Source organism: Polypterus senegalus, chromosome 3 (genome assembly GCF_016835505.1).
Source record: "Polypterus senegalus isolate Bchr_013 chromosome 3, ASM1683550v1, whole genome shotgun sequence".
In the NCBI taxonomy this organism is placed as follows: Eukaryota; Metazoa; Chordata; class Cladistia; order Polypteriformes; family Polypteridae; genus Polypterus; species Polypterus senegalus.
This window is the reverse complement of record NC_053156.1, coordinates 94,223,144-94,247,404: the sequence shown is the minus strand read 5'-3', so window position 1 is coordinate 94,247,404 and position 24,261 is coordinate 94,223,144. Positions and strand designations below refer to the sequence as shown.

Here is a 24,261-nt window from a genome sequence, read left to right as displayed (position 1 = left end):
GGATCAAATCCAAACACTGTACCATTGTTTCTCTTCTATTCGGAAGTCCAGCAAAGGCTGTTCTTTTCATAAGATTCTCTTACTCTTCAACCTCTTAACGGTGCTTTCATTTTGAATTGATTGCCAGCTGCCATGCATTAGCGCATGAAATAAAAATCACACCAGTGACAATGTGCATATGCTTCAGCCATTGTGTGTCCCATACATTACAGTATTTGTTTAGCAGCTGCATTGCCAGCTTTCTTCTAAGATGAATGTTCTTTTTTCTCTTTCTCATTTTAAAACAATTTAATCTGTTTAAATTGTTTCAACCATTTATGGTTATTTATCCAATTAAAGTCAATTGAATGCATCAGTGTGTATTCATAATATTTAAAATGCTTACAGTTGATCAATTTGGTGCTATACGATGCTGGTAGTCCTATTACTTTTCATTGTTCTTTTTAAAATGGGTTCAGGATGTGGATAGCCTACTATCAATTGTGACAATCAGTTATGGTTTGCACTGCTGCCTCACAGATCCTAAATTTGTGGATCTGAACCCTAAACCTATCATCAACAATGTGTGTGCTTTGCTGTCTTCCAAAGACATGCGTGTCAATTGGTAACTACAAATTTGCTCTGTATGTGAATGTGCCTTGCAGTGCAGTGATGCCCCATGAATTAATGGTTCATCCCTGCCAGCATTAAAGTCCTGCACAACCTTCAATTATTTTAAACAGGTAGCAGTAATAGTAGTCATTTAGTCATGTGAGCAGAATACAGCGAAATTCTTACTTGTCCACATGTCCACATCAGCACTCTCTGGCACCATGATATACCAGAATATTTTAAGTAACAAAAAGAAACAATTAGTTTACCTACGAAAAACACTGTGTCACAGAAAGAACATTGTTTGAACAGTATGGAAAAACCTAGTGATATGTTTAGCCTCTTGTTTGTCTTCATGTACTTCTCATTTTTAAATAAACGTATTTGTTTAAGTATGGAAATTTAATTGCAGCCTGAACAATCTATTAAATAGCTACATGTAAAATGTATATTATTGATCTTTAAGATCTATCTAATTTAGTAGTTGTGATAGAGATAATTGTGTCAGGAAGATAACAGGGTGCTTAAGTGTCTAACACTGTGGCCTCATGGATCAGGTGTCCTGAGTTCAAATCCCATGCGCCTTTGCTGTCTGTGTGGAGTTTTCCTCCCATTTTTAGTGAATTAAAAAAAAGACAATGTAATCTTTCTTCTGTGTCCCCAAGTGTTTCTCTTGATGTTACCTTTGCTTCTGCCCATCCTTGTCCTCAGTGCAGGTGCTAGGTTATTTTGCACCCTAGGCAAAGTATTTGTGTGCCAACCAACTGTTTAGTAACTAACCCGTGTGGCTTGGTTTTTCCACCCTCTTATGATCTGCACCCTAGGTGAATGTCTAATTCACCTTAATGGTGGTGCCGGCCCTGCTTGTCATTTAGTGTTATCATTATTTGGCTATCTTCTATATCCAAGTCAACTTACGATATCTGAGATGCAGTCGGTGCATTTTATTTTTCATTTCTATTCAACTGAAGTACAAGCAGGTGAAGTGTCAGTGGTGGGATTTGAACCCACAAGTCCAAAGTGTTGAAATCCACTGCACCAGATGCCCTGCATGTGTTGTCGTTTACAGGAGGGTCACAATGGTGACAAGCTGTGAATGGCCATCCAGACTTATTTATCCATGTAGGTCTGCTAGACCCCACCCTCAAAGCTATGATGATAGCATTGGAATCAGCGGATGTCCCCCACTACCCCAAAAGCCGTTCTGACAATCACACCACAATTACCAAGGGATTATGAAGAGATTTACATAAGTAAAGTGGGTCTCAACATCAAAAGGGTTAAGAGACACTGTGTTAGGGTATTCCAAGATACTCCAAAGCTAATCAGAAAAGATTTGGGGGTATATAAATATCTCTACCAAATATTTGTAAAAAAGGGATTAGATCCTACATGTAACGTATGCTTTTGTTATGCACATTTCTTTATGTTATTTAACAAGCAGACAATAAATAAACATTTAGTCACTGTATATAGCACGGTACTATCTTAACTTTATGTCTAAGTTCACAATTAAATGCAATAATAACAAATACAGTATAGCTGTGGCATTAAAATGACGTTATATGAGAACATAGTTCCTTCAAAATTTAAACTAAAAAAAATTAAATCTATTTAATTAAGGATGGCATAGCACTGTTGCCTTACAATTCTAAGTGCTACAGTAGGTCACTGTCTGTGCGGAGTCTGCACATTCCTTTCCAAGTTGGGTGACTTTTCTCTAGGTACTCTGGTCTCTTCCCACTTCACTAACATAGGTCACGTATAGATTAATGGAGGGCTAACACAGAATTAATGTAATTTTCAAAAGGAGAAAGTAAAAGGTATTCCCACACTGAAAATATAAAAATAGAAAAGATGAATAGACATACAATCATTCCTCCCCTACACTATGCGACTCTTCAATTCCACCCGGAACGGTAAACGCTAACATTATTCAAAGTTATTGTCTGTTTTTACATGCATTTTTATTACTCTTTAATTTAATATATATATATTTTTTTTGTTATCAGTATACTGCTGCTGGATTATGTGAATTTCCCCTTGGGATTAATAAAGTCAGCTTAAATGTGTTTTAAGTGTGGGGAAGCAAAGTGGGAAAGGGAAGGTTAAATATGCGCTGAAAAGTTTTAAGAAATTCAGTGAGCTGTAAAAAGTTTCGTTTGTAGGATCTGCATAGCGCGTGCAACGGGCTAAAAACGTGATGCCTTGCCACATCCCTGGTTAGTTGAATCTGTGTGTGAGTAAAAATAAAATCTATCTATCTATCTATCTATCTATCTATCTATCTATCTATCTATCTATCTATCTATCTATCTATCTATCTATCTATCTATCTATCTATCTATCTATCTATCTACAATATTTCAAATATGGGAGTAAAGTTTACTGGCGAGACCAATCTGCCCTGTTCTGACAGAGTGTGATTTGCCCTGTGATGGCCTGTTGTCCCATTTATTGTTAGTTCCTGCCTTGCACTTCATAAGCGTTAGTTCCACATTATCTTGTAATGGAAAAAGCGGGTGCAGAAAATGGATGGATGTATTTAATGATGAAATAAATATTACAAGATAATAAGTCATAATTTACATATTTTATATACCATAATTACATCATAGTTTCCATTTTTTAATTCATAAATACAGGACGCCAAGTCTGAACGTTTCAGTTTTGAAAACATCATTACAGACGATACTTTCAAGTGGAATCAGTCATTGTGATGACATAAAACTTTAAATATTCATGTGAAAACCCATATCTCTGAAAGGTTTATACTAGTTCTCATAAATGGGCTACGAGATTTGTATGCTTGTACCATAAATACACTTTATAAACTGCCACAGACTTAGCTGTGTTTGGCATGCATGCAACCACTGAAGACTCAAACACCTTTGTAATAAAGATCTTTAATACAGCTCACTTCTAGTTACAAATGTCTTTTTGAATATTTTCCAATAACTAAAGTGACAGTAAGACAACAACACGCACACAGAGTAAAGCGCAGAGTCACAAAGCTCATGTGTCGACACAGTGGTCTTTGCAGATCTTCCTTCCTGCTGCTTTGTCCAGTTGTTCCCTATGAAGGCTCTCTTATTTTACGAAGGGGGAGGGTCCAGATTTCACAAAATGCTCCTTGTCCGAGGCCCGGAGTGCTTGTTTGCTCAAACTCAAAGAAGTGCCACCTTAATTGTAAGTCTGTTGAGTTTGAACAGTTGTCTCCGACAGCTGTGCGGGAGTCATATGAAGTCAGGTGGTTCAAGTAAACCCCCATCTTATGTCAAACCACAGCCATACAGCAATTTGTTTTTTCTTTTTCCCTCAGTGCTTGTCTCACACTTAAACTTTTTTTCACAGTGGATCAAAATTCATTTGACCTTCCTCCAGAAGTGTCTCAATCCACATCAGTTTATGACAGTTTGTAAAAAAATATCATTTTAGGAAATTCCCTTCCACATATATTTCCAGGTTTAAATTGAAACAATCTTTTAAATTAAAAAAAAAAAGAATTTTACAGTCATCAAAGGATGCAGCAGATTTGCATCTTGAATGCATTTGAATCCGTTGCCTCTGGTTTCACTTCGCACTGATCAAGCACACTGTATGATAGGTGATCAAATGATCAATTTCACCTTCTTTCCTTCTCTCTGAAGCATTTTGACGGCAGCAGAAATCAGCTCAGAAGAGTTCCTCCACAAAGAGAATAACGATGAGCTGAAACCAAGACCAAAATCTGTTACAGAAATTGTTTTGTATGTTTTTTTTTTAACTGTTTCTACAAGAAGATTTACAAGGCAGCCAAAGGAGGTAGGTGTAGTAGTACTTTAAAACCAGTACAGGTCCTTGCTTTTGTCCGTAGGCTGCAATCCTGAGAGAAGAAATGAGAGAACAAGGACAGAAAAAAGTATATTAAGGACAGGGAGACAAGCAGAGGAAAAAGCTCTCTCAAGCAATGAAGATGGAAGGAGAGAGAAGGCACACCAGAAAAAGAAGTAAAGTATATGAATGATGGCATCAAGCAGCTGCAGGATTTTCATTTGACAGTGAGAAGACAGCAGTTGCGTTCACAGTTGGAAATTTACACAGCAAGTCTGGCATCTCTGGTTTGGAATCGTATTGTTTTTCTTCAAGCAGAGTTTCATTTAATAAAAAAAGTATATTTATTTTATTCCAATTATGCACTTAGCATTACCACTTTACAGAACAAAATGCTTTTATCATATGTGCATGGAAGGAAAAAGATCAAGATTAAAAGTGTAACCTCTAACCGTTATGTTGTGAGACTTCTGAGTTTATAAATATATGAAATAATACAATGGTTAGTATGGCTGTATGGATGCTCCAACAATGATGGACGGATTAAAAGGCAGAAGTCTACGTGACCATCATCATCATCAAGCCCTTCCGTGAGAATCCTAAATCCAAAGAGGACTGTTTCATTTATGTGAGGTAGAATGCCCAGAGGGGACTGGGCGGTCTCATGGTCTGGAATCCCTACAGATTTTATTTTTCTCCAGCCGTCTGGAGTTTTTTTGTTTTTTCTGTCCCCCCTGGCCATTGAACCTTACTCTTATTCGATGTTAATTAATGTTGATTTATTTTGTTTTATAATTGTGTCTTTTTTCTATTCTTTAATATGTAAAGCACTTTGAGCTACTGTTTGTATGAAAATGTGCTATATAAATAAATGTTGTTGTTGTTGTTGTTGTATTAAAGAGATTTAACATCCTGAGTTTGCCTGTCTGGAGTCTACACGTTCTGCCTTTGCCTTTGTCTTTTTCCAGGTACTCTGACATTCCTCCCTCATCCCAAACAAATGTGTATGAGACTGACTGATTGTTTTACATTTGCCTCATGTGGTTGTGTGTGTGATCTAGCAACCAACTGCCGTCTAGGGTGGTGCTTGCCATGCACCTCATTATGACAAAACAGGCTCTGGTTCCCCGCAACCCAGAAATTTATTAAGCAGAATGAGAATGTAATGTTATGCAGTAGTGTCCACACTAAAAAAAAAAATCTTCATATACATCATTTTAATGAATCAGATTTAACCAGTTTATATACTGGCTGCACAGGTTGGCAGCAGTTTTGAAAGGAAATGGAATTAAGGAGAAAAGAAACTGTATAAACTAGCCAAGCTCAACTACCAGGAGATCAAGAATCTAAAAAATAAGTTCAGTGTATAAAAACACTCTGATTAGAAAAAGAGTCAAAATCTAGGATAGGCATGTAATGTAAGCCAAAACGTAATATGAAAAGACATGGCCAAAGGACAGAAAATATTTTGAAATCAAGGATCAGGATGAAGGACAAAAAAATAGTGAGACTTTTTAGGAAGAATAAATACAAACTTGGGCAAACCAGGAAGTGTACGACAGTGACCTTTTACATGTCACGCGTCACACATTCTCAGCCGTCCTAACGAACAATCGCAAGCAACCCTCAAAACAACTGTTTCAAAGGTGAGTCAAATATAATGATGTTAAAAACACACCAAATTGGCAACAAACCTGAACGCAAAATTCCCTGACCTCTCAAACACACAGAAGCAAGTTTCAAATATTTGAACATAGCCATAACTGAATTTACTTTGTATAAATAAAAATGTGCATTTTAAGCAGGAAAATGTCTGAATATAGTAATATAAGCTATAATAATTATATCTATAATCAACATATCTATGTGTTTATTATTAGCTGTTTGTATTTTTTCAGTAGTATCCTTAAAATGGTTTAGATTCAAGCATTCAAAACCTATGCTGAGTAAAGTATATACAGTAGTATGTGCTACAGAATTAAACTGAAAGAATTTGACCTCAGCAAGCTCTTGACTCAATGTCTGCATTGCGAATGGCTTCAAGCAGATCAGTTGACATGCTGCAGACAGGATGTGCAACGAGAAGCCACTGCACCCTTTCCAATCTGAATTAATGATGTCAAATTGGTACTTTTCAGGGGAATGGTATGCTTGCTAGCTGTACACTTTTTGAGGGCCATCTTTCCTATTCCTTAAAATAAATTTCACGAAGCCAATACTGTGTTGAATAAGCCTGTGAGTAATTTATTTAACAGGCAAGAAGAGAGTGATGGTTAATTCTTCATGTGATGCGTATTATTTTTTATGTTTGGAAGAAAATTAAGGTTGAGCTAGAACTGATAGTTGCAACGACAGATGAGCCACATGGACCTAGATATAAACATCACAGACATTTTCTATAACAATAGAATTCTGACAAATACAATAGTTATGTCTGGGCATAAAACATATAAAAATATCCATTTAACCATCATGGCAATAATACTAATTTTTGAAATGAGTGGGTGAGTGATGACCTCCATGCTACTGGAGCTGGTTCTGAATTGCATACTGTACACAGGTTCCCAGTTTACCTGCATCCACATTTAGGCCCAGGCTTTGTCCCATATCTGCCCCTGGTCCAGAGAAGGCACCTGGGGTTGTCCAGGCTGATGTTCCTGGTTCACTTTTTCCAATGTCACATTGCGATGAGCCAGGAGTTGGAACAGTGGCTGGAGTTAGCCGATGTGGTCTCATCGATGGCACTAGCAGAGAGCTGTAGCGAGGGTCAAAATGAGTACTGTAGACATCATGCATGCTAGGCCGTGGGTAGGCAGAGCTCTGTGTGCTGATGGCCCCACCCAGAGAGTAGGGGTGGTGGTGGTGGTGAGGATGATGCCAAGGTTCTGGAGGCCCCTGGTGCAGATGACTGTGTAATGAGGCAGATGAGTAAGGGTCTGTAGGGAAGGGAATCTCAGTGTGAGAGGCCCCTAAAGCACTGCTGAGACTGCTGCTTAAGGTGGCCGTGACTGAGGGCTGGTACGTGCTGTTCCAGAAAGAAGGTGGAAAACTTCTTTGGCTCATTGGGAATGATCCATCTGCAATACAAGAAGATTTAGGAATAAATGAATAAATATGTCTAGACTTCTCAGTGAAAATACAATTCTAGAAAAAAATATTTCTTTCAAAGATAAAAAAAAAAATTAAAGGGCTATGGAGAAGTCCCTCTAATCCCTATAACATCCCCCCTATGTTTTCCCTCTGGACCATCCACCTGTCGTGATCACTCACCTGAATTTCTGCTTTCGTCTCAATTTCATGTCTCTTTTAAACCAAAGCCACTATCATTTTGATTTTTTTAACAAAATTAATTGGTCCATCTCATGCTACATTTTCATTTGTAGATACATCATGAAACAGAAACCTAACAGGTTGTATGTTAAGATAAATTACTTTCAAATTCATTGGCTACCAAACTTAAACCATAAAAGCGAAATTAATACTAGCCTAATACTTTTTAAAATATGCTTATAAAAATATTTTTTATAACGCAAAACATTTCATTATGCGTAAAAGAACTCAGGCATGGCACAGATCATGTAAATGCACTGTTGTTGTGGTGAATAATTCATTTCTCATACCTGCTGGATGTCAGACAGGCTCATAGGGAGCTGGAGACAATCCTGGCAGTGACAGCTGTAAGAGTTACAATGAGGCCAGGTCATTCAGGCCAACATAGGCAGTTAATTTCGATTCACCAAGTGTGAAAACGGCGATACAAGCTAAATCATTTTTTTTTTAGTTAAATGCAAAGAATTCTCAATGTGGAAGGAGTGTAGTGCCTAAAATACCTAATGGAAATTAAAAGTACAAAAATACTGTGTGAAATTCCACCACTTCATTTGCTATGTTATCCAGCGTGCTGTTAGCGGAAACACATGAAATCAGATGCATACCAAATGGTGCCAAACACAGGAAATACTTAAATATTTAGTGGCTTCTTAACGTTCAACAATTTATAATAACATTTATAGAAATAACATTTTGAAACCTACTTAATTACATTCAGGGCCAAAGGAGACATGCCCCAGCAGCAGCATAAGGAAGGTTGATGCCAACCCTGGACTGGCCACTAGTCACTATCATAGCACCCTCTCACATATACATCCACACAGGGCCAGTTTAGGGAGGATGGTATTCGTAACACATATATTTTAGTTATGTACAAAAATGCAAAAAAAAAAAATAGTACTTGAATAAAGAATGGCTTAAAATACGGGAGAGCATACAAACTCCATGGAGACGGCGACTGGTTCTGGGTAATTCAACCATGCTGGATCTGAAAGGCATCAGCACTAAGACTGCACTACCTATAGAATGCATTAGGGAATCAGTGACTTTATCTTTAACCTTTTTCATTAAAGGAAGAAGAAGCCTCTCACCATTGCCATAATGACAGTGGCTCCTGCTGCATACTTATGGGATGATGGGATGAAGAAGACAGGGGTTGCACTCTTTCCAAGCAACCCCTTGCCAAAATGGTTTCACAAGTCACCCATATTAAGGGCTGTTTTACATTCTGTTTACTTTGACTATGGTAAGTCATTTTATCATTAAAATCTCTTTTTAATATCAAATCCTAAAATGGTTTGCCATATATACCACAGACACATCCTAGGCTACTGCTTATGTCATCTAGGCCACAGGCCAGCTCTTTCGTCATTCATATATATTGATCTAAATATTCCCAACACGAGACTATTGTATTCAGAACATTCAGAAAAACAAACAAACAACCAAAAAAAAAACTTATGAGCAATGGAATCCATGATACATAACTTGTAATCATTTTGTGCTGGTTAAGCTACAGTATGTAGACGTTAAATATGACAAACCCCTGTACTGCTGGGTCAGCATGCAGATGTCTAAAGACCCTAGCATTAATGAGAACAATGATCCAAATTTTTGCCATATACCCTGGAACTGCTTCTTCCACTTTTCCCAATTTAAGCTGTGTGTTCCAAGATATTACTAATTTGACTATTGCAGTGAGGTGAACAGTTGTTTATATTACTATTCAAGATCAAATTAAATAAAAATACTTTTATTTGCCTGATAAAACTTGCTATTTATCAGTATAAAGGAACATCTATCTGTATATCAATCTAAAAGAATACTTTAGAAGAAAATTTTGCGTGGTCTTCAGAAATTTCAAAATGTACCTCTTTACAAACTCAAAGGGCAATATGATAAAACAGTTTTATCCACTAACATCAACATCATACACTTTGAAAGGCAACATTTTAATTAAAATCATGTTCATGGGAATGGAAAAAACTGTGGAGTTTATTGTTTGTTATTTATTAAATGTTTATGTGAGGGGCATCATTGGCTGGGAGATATTTTTCCAGGTTCTTTTTGGCATGAGAAAGCAACATGCGCTTTCAAAAACTCCCAACCTCTATATTACTACCATAAATGCAGCTAAACATGGAGGTGACTTTTGCTGGCCACCATCTGCTAGAAGATAATTATAAGTACATCAAGAGAATATACAATTAGATTCAAGAAAAAGATACTTTAGATGTTTAATTAAACATTCATAAAGTATACTTTTATTGAATATTGTATTCATATTTTAAATATTTTTTTTTCCTGGTGATGTCAACAAGGGCCACTATATACTATAGTACCCCAGCAAAATGGGATGAAATCTCAACATATTATCTATGTGTGTACAATTTGTGTGTTCTACTGTCTTGACAGAGTTTTTTCCTTTGTGCCCTCAACAACCACAACCTTTCGTCTATTGGTGAGGAGCAAAAGCTTTAGAGTCGTCAAAATTTTCGATCTCCGGTTTTCAATGGATCTGCGATGTTTTAGAGTATCTTGATACCGAAAACATCGATATCTTGATGATGGGTGAGTGCCTGTCTGTGTGTGTGTTTGTGTGGGTGTCTGTGTGTCACAGTTTCTTGTGGACGGTCTAGAGCCAGAACGGCTGGACAGAAAAATTCCAAACTTGAAATTTAAGCCGGTTTTGAGATGATGATGTATTGATTAGTTTCTGAGCCAAATCGTTCAAGAAAAACAAGCACTTTAGAGGAACCCTCAAATACCACAATTCTGTAATTAATTATTAATTTTTCTCATCATTTGCTATTGTAATGACCTATTTTATGATCAGAAAGATTATCAGAGCAGTAAATAATTACTGAAATGTTATTGAATAGTTCTGGTAAATTGGTTCCTAGGGCACAAAGCCTATTGACACTCACGTCCAGATTTTTATTTCTCTGTGTACTGCAGTTTTACTCCCACATTCAACAGATGAGCACATCTATCTATCTGCAAAAAATGTTTGTACTGATCGAACATTTCCTTAGTTTATTATGTACAAAATACTTTCAATAACAATTCAATAGAAACAACATTTTAAAATATCTAATATTTGTAACTTTTTTGAAAAAAAAAAGATGAAAATTGTTGTAATTTATAGATTACATCCTTAATAAAATGCTGTGCTAAAAGAAAAGGCAAACTAAAAAAAAAATGTAAAACTAATTAAATGACGGAATAAAACTGATTTACTCTAAAAGAGTCTGAGACTTTCTGAGTTGATGTTGCAGACCGTGTTTCGATGTCGGTATTTTCTTTCGTATTTTAGAATATAAGATGAAATAAATAAACATCCTACCTGAGACAAAACTCCTATACGTAAATGTAAAATGTTTATATATTACCTGTGTCATTCAGGATTGACTTTAAAATTCTGCTTATGGTTTATAAAGCCTTAAATAATCTCGCTCCATCGTATATATCGGAATGTCTGACACGTTATATTCCAAATTGTAACCTCAGATCCTCAAATGAGTGTCTCCTTAGAATTCCAAGAACAAAACTTAAAAGAAGTGGTGAGGCGGCCTTCTGCTGCTATGCACCTAAAATCTGGAATAGCCTGCCAATAGGAATTCGCCAGGCTGATACAGTAGAGCACTTTAAAACACTGCTGAAAACATATTACTTTAACATGGCCTTTCTATAACTTCAATTTAACTTAATTTAACTTAATCCTGATACTCTGTATGTTCAATTTCCTCATAATAAGTATTCATGGTGGCTCTAAAATCCGTACTGACCCCTACTCTCTTTTCTGTTTCTTTTTCCAGTTTCTTTGTGGTGGTGGCCTGCACCACCTCTACCTACTCAAAGCTTCATGATGCTCCAACAATGATGGATGGATTAAAAGGCAGAATTCTACGTGACCATCATCATCAATGAGGGGACTGGGCGGTCTCGTGGTCTGGAACCCCTACAGATTTTATTTTTTTCTCCAGCCGTCTGGAGTTTTTTTGTTTTTTCTGTCCCCCCTGGCCATTGGACCTTACTCTTATTCGATGTTGATTTATTTTGTTTTCTTATTGTGTCTTTTATTTTTCTATTCTTTATTATGTAAAGCACTTTGAGCTACTGTTTGTATGAAAATGTGCTATATAAATAAATGTTGTTGTTGTATCTATCTATCTCTTGCCTTTAATTTAATATCTATCTATCTATCTATCTATCTATCTATCTATCTATCTATCTATCTATCTATCTATCTATCTATCTATCTATCTATCTATCTATCTACTAGACAGGTAATAGTATAATTAAAAAATATGCAGCTGCTTTCTTCAGCATTTGCGTGTGTGTGAATGTTTCTTCACCGGCGCTCCCTCTCTTAAACACATTGCCATTAAGCCTGCTTCTCAGATATTGTCAATGTTTTTGAGGCGGCTTTGAAGATGACTTTTTGCATACCTCCCATGCCATTTCTCCTTATCTGTCTCACACTCACACCTCTATTAAGATCTATCTATTGTATACATATTCAAACACATGTTAAGCACATGCTCAAATTAAATGTTAAATGTGAATATAGAAATACATATTGGGGTTTTGCTAATAAACATTTACTGGCACCATTTTGTCCAACTCATGTATCTACAACCTTTGTTTTCATAGAGAGCATTCACTGTGATGAACTTAAGAAACCTTCACTTAATACAGAAGACTTTTTCCTTTCATCATCACACCTTTTCTAGAAGAATAATACATTTTACTAGATACATTTTATTTTGACAATTGCTTCCTATAGTAGGTAACAATGGACATCCCAATGTCTTTTGCAGAAGTGACTTGTGTCCACTTTTTAGATTTTTACTATTACAGGCAGCCTACATTATTGTGTTTTGAACATACCTTGTTTAATATATTTCAATAATATATTATTATGAATCTGACCTCTCATTTTGTATTGCATTCATCATTTGCCAGTCAGCAAACATGAAACAAAACATTTGTTAGAATTTATCAGCGTGTCTTTACTTTTGCAGATTTCAAATAAGCAAACACTCGTGAAGGGGCAATGAAGTGTGTGGACTGTTAGTTTGAATTCTGAAATGAGATTAAACAGAATGCATTTGTTTTTTCACACATATCATCACCTTACCGTTTTAAAGTTTTTTTCAAAGCTACTGAAATAAAATATATACTGATTCTTAAAATACCTACAACTGGAAACTACTGAATTTATAGCCTGCACAAAAGAAATAGGATCTTACAATTTAGTTTCGCATTATGCTGTAGTGGATTGCAAAGATATCGCTTGTGTGTAATGTTTTTGAATAGACTATTAGTAGCGTTTCAGTATGACAAAATGACTGGCTCTTTAACAATATGAAGAACAAGTGCAAAGCACACGCCCACTGTTTAAGGTACAATACCTGTAACAGAGTGCACAGGTCCCACAACGTTATGGATCTAGGATCTTCAGATATATTACAGTACAAATTATGTATTTCATACAATTTTCTATGGAGACAAAATGTGTGGCAATCCTGCAAAGCAATTATTTTGCTCTCTTGTTGGCCAAGATAGGGTTCTTCAAAGCACATATGGACAAGTCATGTTTTCCTGTCATTTCAATGTACTAAATTTCTCACTGTAATGTCTATTAGTGTGCTTTCCTAGTAGTATGTAATTAACAGCCTTCTTTTGAAAATATTTTCTGCTTACAAATGAATCCAAAATACAACCCATTAGTGCAAATGATTAAAAACAACCTAACTAGTAGTATTATATTTAGAATGGATGTTCTGGGTATATGACAACATGGTGGCATAGAAATCATTTTGCTGCTTCATAGATCCATTACCCTGGGTTCAAATCCAAGACTTGGTTATTGTACGTATGGTTTTTCCTCAAAGTATGTGGGTTTTCCTGTCCAAATTCCCAAAAAGTGCTGTTTGAGAATATGAGGGAGAGGACCCTGAGATGGACTGGCACCCATTCCGGGTTGTTCCTGCCTTATGCCCAAAGCATTCTGTAGAAATTCTCGACAGACTCCTGCACACTGTGAGCCTGAATTGGATTAAGAGGGTTTAAGAATGTTATTATCATTGATGATGTGTTTATTTCAAAACATGGAATCACAATTATGTCATAATTAACTTGCTGAATATGGTTTCACAAATGTTTGAAATGTGCCTCTTTACAAACTCCAAGGGCAGTATGGTAAAACTTTATTATCTATTAACCCCAACCTTGTGTACTTTCAAAAGACAATATTTTAATGAAAAATGTGTTTATGGGAAGAAAAAATATTGTTGAGTTTACTGTTTGCTATTTAATAAATGTTGATGTAAGGGACAGCATTGCCTGGGTTCTTTTATGTGTGAGAAGGCTGACCTGCCATTTTAAAATCCCAACTTCTGTATTACTACTGTAAATGCAGTGGAACATGGGGGTGCCCTTTGCTGAAGCCACCATCTGCTAGAAGATGATTATAATAAGTAAATCAAGGGAATAAACAGTTTCAAGAAAACAACACTTTTCCATATAATAAAATGTACATAAACTATACCTCAACTGAATACTGCAAAGTATTCATTTTTATTTTTTTCCCCCTGTTAATATCGACAACTCTACACTGCAGTGTTTGGGACTGCTGTCTCATGGCTCCATCAAAATGGGATCAAATCTCAACATGGTGACTGTTTTTTTCAGCTTTACTCCCACATTTCACAGATCTTTATACCACATTAATTCACCAGCACGAGTGTGCTAAATCCAGAGTTGGCTCCTATCTTATACTGTGTACTATGGGAGTAATGACTCTGGAGATCATTAGATTGGATTTGTACAATAAATGGGCATTGAATCAATGCAAAATAATTAGTTTAGCTTCTCATTTGACTCTAAACTGCTAAATAAAAACAGTTCAATTATAATGTACATTACTTTTTGTTTTAGTAAAAATTGTGAACAGAAACAGTAAAATCCTGTTCATAATGCTGTTCATAAATCAATACTGTGTGATCATACCCTTCAATATGGGTATGTTTCCAAATTCTAGAAAGAAAAATGGATCATTTAATATCAGCATGGCCCGGATTAACATTTTCCTTCACAGTTTAGCCTCAAAATAGAAGAAACAGCAGAATACTCAAAAGAACCAAAACTAGGCAAAAGAATGGAATAAAAAAAGAAAAAGTGTAGAGTGTAATACAGCTGCTAAAGGTGAATGGCAAGTAAAGCAAAACATGTAATAGTGAAAATATGGAGCACTCTAGGATGCCATAAACAAATATCAAGTATCATCTAATCTATAAGTTAAACTGCGTCGAAAAGGGCTGGAGAAAAGTCAGACAATCTGGCCCTTTTATTGTGAGAGTGGAGGAATTAATGCATTCTGGTACTTAAATACACATTCTACCACCAAAGATTAAATATGAATAACAGAAAAAACTGTTTTCTGCAGTAAATAAATTCTGGAATTTATTTGAATATCAACTATATACTTTAACTAACCAAGAAAAAAATTACATACTCCTTATTTAATTAAAGACACATTATCTGTTATATTGCAACTAAACTGATGGAAAATTTCTCAACAAATTTAAATGTTCAATGTAAAACAACTTTCATGTTTTAGTACATCAAAATAAAACTGTTCATCCTATTCTTGTGATATATTGTAAAAGCCTAAAAAAAAAATAAGCTAGCTTCTGGTTATGTGTTTTTATCAAGTTTCTGTTATATTTTCAAATATAATTACCAGATTTTAACAAAATCACATACAAAAATAAAAAGAACTACCTATGTGATGTTTAAAAAAATGATGTAAAATGAAATATTAAAAGGCAGAACAAAAACAATGTTGTAAGACCCAACTTAGTTTTAATGCAAAAAAAAATAAAATGGGACTCGGCTGGCACTGGAGTGTGAAGATAGTGTAGTGGTTGGCACTGTTGCCTCACAGTTCCTAGGGTTTGAGTGCCTACCGTGACTCGGTCTATGTGCAGTTCGTAAGGTTCTTATGATGATCATGTTGACTTTCTCTGGTTTCCTCCTCCCACATCCCAAAGTGTACATTAGATTGATCGGAAACTTTAAATTGTCCAGAGTGTCAGTGGATGCCGCAGTGTGCATGAGCGTGCCAGGTGCTTGGCTTGATTTCAGCCTTGCATTTGATGCCACTGTGAAAATGGATGGAGAAACAGATGTTATCCAAGAATAAATTTCATGAAGATGTCATTGAGAACGTACTGTGGAAGCTAAACAAATTTTGATATATTTAAATTCAGTTTCATGTGTGGATTTTTCAGGCTTCTCTGTATTTTTTTTTACTGTTTTGTACATTTGAAACATAATTTCACTAGAATTTGCACTTTTTTGAGTTTGATGTAGTTGAACTAAACTCTGGCCCCCATAACCCTGAACTGGATTTGTAAAGAAAGGACAGGTGGGTTTTCTTTTTTCAAACACAGCTGTGGTGTGCCATCACTTCTGCTTGGCAGATACCACAGGTATGCTTCAGTGAACTCAACATGTGATTTAATGTGCTGCTTCATTCAAAGAAAACAGTTATTGCAAGTGCCAGTTTGCTAAAACATGTTAAAATTGCTAATTCAAAATATTATTTAAATATTTATATTATATGGTATAGTGATATTTCTTTTTGTTTTCAAATCACTATGCTTTACAGCAAGTACTACTGCTTGCCCTCAGGTCCATTGCTACTGATTTTGGACCATTGTTATTGTGCCAACAAATTAAAATTAAATAGTGCTGCTATCCCAATATTTGACTTTGCTCTGACTTTAGTCCAGGGCACTAAAATGCGCTTATACCATGTGATCATACTGTTATTGCTATAAAAATGCATGTCTTTTCTTTACTTAAGTGAAGTTTTTTAAGTTATTGCCAAAAATATGAAGAAAAGTAAATTATTTATAAAAAGTTTTAATTTTCCCAGTATTCCTGAAAATGAGAACATTTCCATAAGAAATTTGACATGTACTATTTAAATGTGCTTGGAATGACAGTTTCTCTAAATGTGCCCCCATAGAAAGAATAAAGCCTGTCTTCACAAACAAATCTGAAACAATTAAATGCAACCTTAAATTAAATGTTATATTTTTGCAGATTGAATTAGTAAGCAGAATCTCACTTATATGAGAATGGGAAGAAAATGATTTTCTTAAAAGCTGCCAACCTGGTGCCAGTTTGCTCCCTACCCTCCTGTTTTAGTTGGCATTTAGTGGCCATTGAGTGATGTCCTGCAATACTAGGCTACTTTTTTGCACTAATATGTAAAAAACTGATCTGTTTGGATAAAAAAAATTCATTCAACTTCTAAAGTGCATTAAGTTACATTACTTTAACTCTGAACAAAACACCTCTAAACTTCATAAATTGCTACAGCACACAAGTTTATTTTATATATCCTGGCAGCATCAGGTGCCAACAACACAGAACAATTGCTAGTGTTAAATTAACTCTTACATTGTAAATTAAATCTTTAAAAATGTATATATGAAAAGGGAGTTCCCATATATTTCCTTGTGTTAATATATACAGTATATTAATTTATATATTTGCAGTGTGTGAACCAGCCATGAACAAGGCATCAGTCTATCTCAAAGCCCACTCAAACTAAGCCCAAGACTCAAACTGGGCCAAATGGGAATCATCAATTAATGCAACACACACATCTTTGGGGAAAAGGAAGACAACTGAACTGGAAGAAAACCCATGAAAAAATGAGCTGAACATGCCGTCTACACACAGAGAAGGACCAGACTTCAGATGCTGGATCCGTGAGACCACTGTGCCACCCAAGAATATTTATATTTTTAAAATATTGATAATGCACATATTTTATGAACTCGTTTAATTAAATGAGGTTCACAGTGAGCTGGGATCTGCCTGGCAAAGAGATTAAATAAGGAAAAAAACTAATTCTATATTGTACATGACTCCATTACAAGGTGCAATATGCATATCTCTGTGTTCTATCACAATGAGTCCATTTAATTCACCAGTTAAGTTATTAATCATGATTTTTGAAGTAAATTGGAGTACCAAAAAAAAAAAAAAACCCTGGTGGACATGAGGAAGAGGTCCAGGCTACTAAATTTGAACTCTAGAACTCTAAGGCAGCAGTGTTAATAACTGCACAACTATGCCACTCAGTTCAGTTTGCAACTGTTTACAATATTTAATTCTGATATTTAGCTTTTTAAAAAATGTAAACATGTAACAGTACAATTTGCTTGAATGTAATATGTTACTAATTTATGATCATGGAAACTTGCATTATAATATTATTGTATTATAATATTGTTTAAGGAATGTATATATCATTAAACATAATTTATGAACTGAAATTAGTTTATTTTAGTTTTTATTTTATTTGGACTTTCCTGTTTAGTTAAACCTTCCCATTAACCTAGCAGGCATGGTTTCTGAGGCGTAGGAACAAAACCACAAAGGCCTTAAGAAAAACCCACAATATGAAAACACCACACTGACTGTAACCAGCCTAGACTTTGAAACCACATTTGGAAATGTGGAAGAAGGGCAAAAACCTCAGCCCCTCCATACCTTCCTCCAGCTGACTGTGAGACCCCTTAAATAGTCTTTTGACCTTCTTGTGCTATGTATGAATAAAATAAAGATAAACATGAGCCAAATTTCTTAGGGTTTACTTTATAAAGGTGCTATATCAAATAAAAGTTTCTGTTTAACAATTTATTTAATAGCACTAGCGGTGTGTTATATTAATGATCTCTCTTTTAAAGCAATACCAATGACATATATTCTTTTTCATTTTCATAATATGTATTTATTTATTATCTATCTATTATATCTATTTATTTAAACCCACTTTATCCAATTTTAGGGACGCAGAATCTCTTCTTTAACAGAATGAGTTAAGCAGCACACCAAATGTGCAAGCCTAGGACACTGACTGCTCATAGTATTTTCTTTTTTGGTGTCTTTATATTTGTGGCTGCATAAACTGATGGCAACGGTGGGCTGGCACCCTGCCCGGGGTTTGTTTCCTGCCTTGCACCCTTTGTTGGCTGGGATTGGCTCCAGCAGACTCCCGTGACCCTGTTGTTGGATAATGGATGGATGGATGGGTCATCTTTCATTTCCACTGACTGAACATTTCAAAAGATGCTGAATCTGTCCGAGTCTGATAAGTAAACACCTCATTAGACTTGTATAGGAATGACTAATTTATAGCCTAAACAAGAAGGGTGCAGAAGGGTACTCGCTTCATTTTAACTCAATGAATTATTTGAAGATTTCATCCTGAAAACGCCTTATATGTATAACAGGAAACCCATTACATATTCTTTGTTGAAATAGTGAAAAAGGGGAAAAAACTTTTTCCAAAATTAATTTTATAGCATTTGTGCAATTTGCATATGGTAGTTTTGTGGTTTGATTCATTAACCATGTCTATCAAATCTGATCTTTGTATACCACAGAGGAATAACAAGATACTATACAAAAAAAGCAAATGAGAATCTGCAAAGAAAACTAATGAAATAAATTAGAAGTGAATTCAATGTTACGTGGTATCAGACAAGCAAAAGAGAGGAAAGGTGTTGCAGGCAGTTACACATTTTTCAGGAAAGTTGCAGAATTGGGACATAACACTTTCACAGTATGGAATAAATGTTGAGCATCTATCTTTTTGTCTCCACTCTACAAATAAAATAATACATGACTAGCAAATTTTCTTTGTGACTAAGTGTCGATTTGACAACAAAAAACAAACACAAAGGATCAGGTATCATGATCTGTCAACAGAATGGAAATCGCTCTTGAAATCCGGGCTTTAAGAATGTGTTGCAGCAAGAAAGCCTCTGATAAGATAAGGGGAAACGACTGAGTGGCATACATGCATGCAACCACTCAGAAGTTAAGTTTGGAGAATTTGAATCAAAGGGGCTTTGAACAAATAAGACGACATTTCTTTCATATGTATCAATTGAATGACAATCTTGCTGTTCATTCAATCCTTCATTAGTGGTTTCCTGCAGGGGTTTCCGGTTTCTTCCACCAGTTCAAAGATTTACAATCAGCCTGTTTGGAGACTTAAATATTGTGGGATGTTCTTTTTTGTGGCTTTTGATAAACCTGCAACATTGAGCAAGCTGCTGTCAGGCAAGACTCTTATAATCCAGATCAGCAGAAGCAATTGAATCTATTATGCATAAGTATCCATCCATCCATCCATTATCCAACCTGCTATATCCTAACTACAGGGTCTGGAGGGTCTGCTGGAGCCAATCCCAGCCAACAAAGGGTGCAAGGCAGGAAACAAACCCTGGGCAGGGTGCCAGCCCACCGTAGTATGCAAAAGTAATACTTATAAAATTGAGAGTGTGGTCTATTGTTAACTTATCTGGCAGACACTTTTTTCCTGGACGGCTTGCAACATTTGAGCTACAATTGGTTATATTACTTTTGTTCCATTTGTAGCACAGGGACGTGAAGTGACCCTCAGATGGTCACACAGTGTCATTAACAGGATTTGACTCCACAACCTCAGAGTCTAAAGTCCAAAATCTTAAAAACTATACAACACTCCTTGTATGCCTGCTCTAAAAACTTACTTCATTGTATATAGTTCAGTGAGTACATGCAAGATTTCAGCATAATACATTCCTAGGACCTTCCTTAACAGCTTAAGGTAAGAAAACTGAAACTTTCAGTTGTCATATCTTTTTCTGCACTCCTAAATGTGTTTTACCCATTTTGTATTTGTTGAACCTAACGGTTTGCTTCCTCCTTCAAGTAAACTTTATGGATTCCAAACCTATGGCATAAGCCTTACGGGGTATTCTCAAGGGCAACAGAACTGTCACCTGTCAACGGGGAAAATAACGGATTTACCTTAATCAAGCAACCTGCTACATACTGTTATCTATACGGGTAATGTTTTCACGTATGTGCATTTAAACCCGAGTAGCCTGCACAAACACTAGCGACCCCTTGCTCACCTCTCCAGGACGCTCCACTCCTCGAGCTCTTACTGCTGGGAGCGTAGCTACTGGGCTGGCTCAACGCCCTGCTGAAATGCTCATCCACCACCGAGCTTATATCCCCTTGGAAATAGGTGAAGAGCACGCAGCGGGAGTTGATGTATTCTGCTTCAGGGGGCCGCTCCTTTTCTTGGGTGCATTCTTCCTCTTTGATGGTTGGCGCAGAAAGACTGGAAAACGAATTGCTGCTGCTGCTGCTGCTACTACTGTTGCTGTTGCTGCCACTTTCTGGTGCTTCTTGCATTTTGGGGTAAAAAGCTAACTTCTGCAAGCAAAAAAAAAACACGATTCGAATTAGGTGGCTTTAGTTTTGCATACAGATTTACCAGCTCAACAGACGTAAATGAACTTATCTACTGTAAAAATATTGAAATCAATTAATGAGTGATTAAATCAGAGGGAACAACAACCACAACAACATTGAAATATTCACAATTAAAGGTATATGTGGTAATACTGTATATGCAGGTCCGCGAAACAAACGTGCACGGCCAAACCAACATAGTAAGTTAAGTTTACCTCCGCGAATATCTGGAAAGATTAAAGGTAACACTTAAATGAAACGAAAACCGATTATATTATATTCATTTCGTATACATTGTGATTAAGAAGTGACTGTCATTAATTTCAGTTTTTCATTTTTGGAGATGCATAAGAATCTGACAATTCAGTTAATAGACAACGTATCGAACCACAAGGGCGCAGTGCGGGAGAAGAAACCTCACTTTTGTCGATCTAATCATCTTGTCACACCACATCATTCTGCGGGAGGATTTATTTGTTCTGTAAGATACGTACCGTCAGACTTTATTCCATATCTTGAATCACATACTTTTAAAAATGTAATCGATTTCGTCGAAACAGTTACCAAAGCATTTTAAAACCACCGCGATTTCAACGTCAATAAATCGAATCTTTCAAATTGACTCGATTGCTTATTTAGTCTCCAGAGTTTCAGTCGGAATTAAAATTCTTGTCACTTGACAGGGCTATAAAACGTCGCTTACCCGACGCATACAGAGCGGACACATTTCCACACTTGTTTTTAAATTGTAGGTTTTTCTTTTTCAGAATGAAGACATGAAAAGGACAAATCCTCTTTGGTTTTAAAGGAAAGAGCAATTGGACTTTGAGTGCGAGTGGCGTTACATTATAAATAAACCGTTATATTCAGTAAAATACGCGTACAATAAATTTAGAATGTGTGATATAAAAATTACTATTATATAAAGAAAGAATAAAAACTAAAAAATCGGAAAGTACCTATGCAAGCAGACTGAAAAATCTTTCTTTTTACTCTTCGGTTTCACATAAAAATAAAAAGAGCATATCATTATGAACATTACAATTAATAGTACAGCTGGAAATTATTACCGGTATAGCTAAAACTGTCACTCTGCGGGCAGCTGACAGTCAGAAACAAATGTGTTTTATAGTTAGAATACATTTAAGCTGGGTTTATGGCTAGGGGTTATTTCTGCCCTGTGCCCGGTGTTGTTGTTAAATACCCCGACACAATGCAACATTGAAAGTACAGTAAATTTAGCGAGATGGTTATTCTTATACGCAATAAGCCTTCTGGATTCTTTTATTGACTTTTATTCTTAAAGTATTTTTTCCTTAGCTGTGCACATTATTTACAAAAAGAAAGTCATTGCTTCTATCCATTTTACGTTTTATATTTATAAAAAAGTTTACACAACTTTGCTCAGAGAAATAAACTAATAAAGACATTCTACTGTGCTGAAATTTGACAATTGACAGTTTTATATAAAGTACAATAGCTATTGCTTTAGTATAAACATATAACTTGAAAATTTGATGACTGAACGATCTTTCTTGATATTTATTTTGAATTTGTGTTTTTGTCGGTGTATATATTTCATTAGATAGATAGATAGATAGATAGATAGATAGATAGATAGATAGATAGATAGATAGATAGATTTTATTTTTACTCACACACAGATTTAACTAACCAGGGATGTGGCAAGGCATCACGTTTTTAGCCCGTTGCACGCGCTATGCAGATCCTACAAACGAAACTTTTTACAGCTCGCTGAATTTCTTAAAACTTTTCAGCGCATATTTAACCTTCCCTTTCCCACTTTGCTTCCCCACACTTAAAACACATTTAAGCTGACATAGCATAACGTATTTGCATTACTACTTTAGTCCGTTAATGTTCGCACTTTGATTTCCACTATGTATCCTATAGAAGTTCATTCAAATAAAAAAAATGGATTGATATGTAATAACGAAGGCGGAATCAGCCTAAACGAGACATATCAAGCAAATTAACCCTTGAGTGATTTCCGGAACAGACTTACTCAAAACAGAAAAATAAATCCTATTAGACATAGATAACAGTGCTGTACCGGCAGTTGTGCATTTTTCCAAACAATCTGACAAACGTACCTGGTGGTGGTAAGGGGTGTACGCTGCTGCGAAATAAGGTTGTGGCGGACCATAGACTTGATACATTACATCCAAGCAGCTCATGGCTGAAGACGCCTATACTTTATGGAATAGCGTTCACTGAAGGAAAGTGGTGCTTCATTGGCGACAATGCATCGATAATTCCTTGAAAAATGTTGATCTAAAAAGAAAGAGGTGTTTCGACTTTAGTTGATAATGTCCATGCAACAAGGTAGCTCCCGCTTTCGGCCTCGACCATGCAACATTAGGAATACCGCTAACTGGTCTAAAGCCATTAAACCCCCACGCAAAACGCATTGACGTCTAACTTGAGGATTTTACCAGCCAATCTGAAGCAAGTGTGCGAGTTGACCCTCCTGCCAAATAGGCTGCTCCTTCAGAAGACGTTAACTTCTGTCCATACGGGACTTGCGGATGGCAGGTGTGCACCATTTATATCTGTGTCTAACCACACACATTTTATTTAACAATGTCCATATCCTGCTACCTCATCTTTGTTTACGATACGCTGATAGTTTTAACAGATTTAGTGTATAACAACAACAACAACAACAATAATAATAATAATAATAATAATAATAATAATAATAATAATAATAATAATAATAATAATTTAATGCATGCAAAGTTAATGCAAAGAATTAATATAATGTTGTCCAGTGCGTTGAACTGCGTTTCCAAAAGTTAATGAAAATGCATTACTGCTTAACAAACTATAACAGTTGCAAATTTCATCTGGTAATTTAGCTTCTTTCAGGTGGAAAGGAACCCAAAGAATAATTTAAAACAACTGCTAGAGGTACACAGAAATGGAATGCAATTTGGGCATTATCATAAAACTAGTAGGGCTGGTGTCCGTATAACTTCGAATTACAAATATAATATTTTACTGATACTGATAAATGTTGCAGATATATGGAATATGAAAGGCACTGTAATAGATAGATAGATAGATAGATAGATAGATAGATATTAAAATTAAAGGCAAGAGATAGATAGATAGATAGATAGATAGATAGATAGATAGATAGATAGATAGATATTAAAT

The 24,261-nt window shown here is 35.8% G+C and overlaps 1 protein-coding gene across 4 annotated transcripts in view; it reads right to left on the bottom strand.

Moving 5' to 3' along the window:
- The window catches only part of vgll2a (vestigial-like family member 2a), a 29,609-nt gene extending 6,109 nt beyond the window's left edge, over positions 1-23,500 (bottom strand). The window contains exons 1-4 of one of the 4 annotated variants that reach the window (XM_039747628.1): positions 23,193-23,498; positions 20,733-21,039; positions 6,978-7,481; positions 3,482-4,302 (exon numbers count right to left, since the gene is read on the bottom strand). In XM_039747628.1, coding sequence (XP_039603562.1) covers positions 4,262-4,302; positions 6,978-7,481; positions 20,733-21,039; positions 23,193-23,276 — 936 coding nt within the window. In that variant the 5' untranslated portion in view covers positions 23,277-23,498 and the 3' untranslated portion in view covers positions 3,482-4,261. Of the gene's footprint in view, positions 1-3,481; positions 4,457-6,582; positions 7,482-20,732; positions 21,040-23,192 lie in introns of those variants that run through there. The other 3 variants (XM_039747627.1, XM_039747625.1, XM_039747626.1) reach the window with 3 other exon arrangements.
- Between the last annotated feature and the right edge of the window lie 761 nt (positions 23,501-24,261).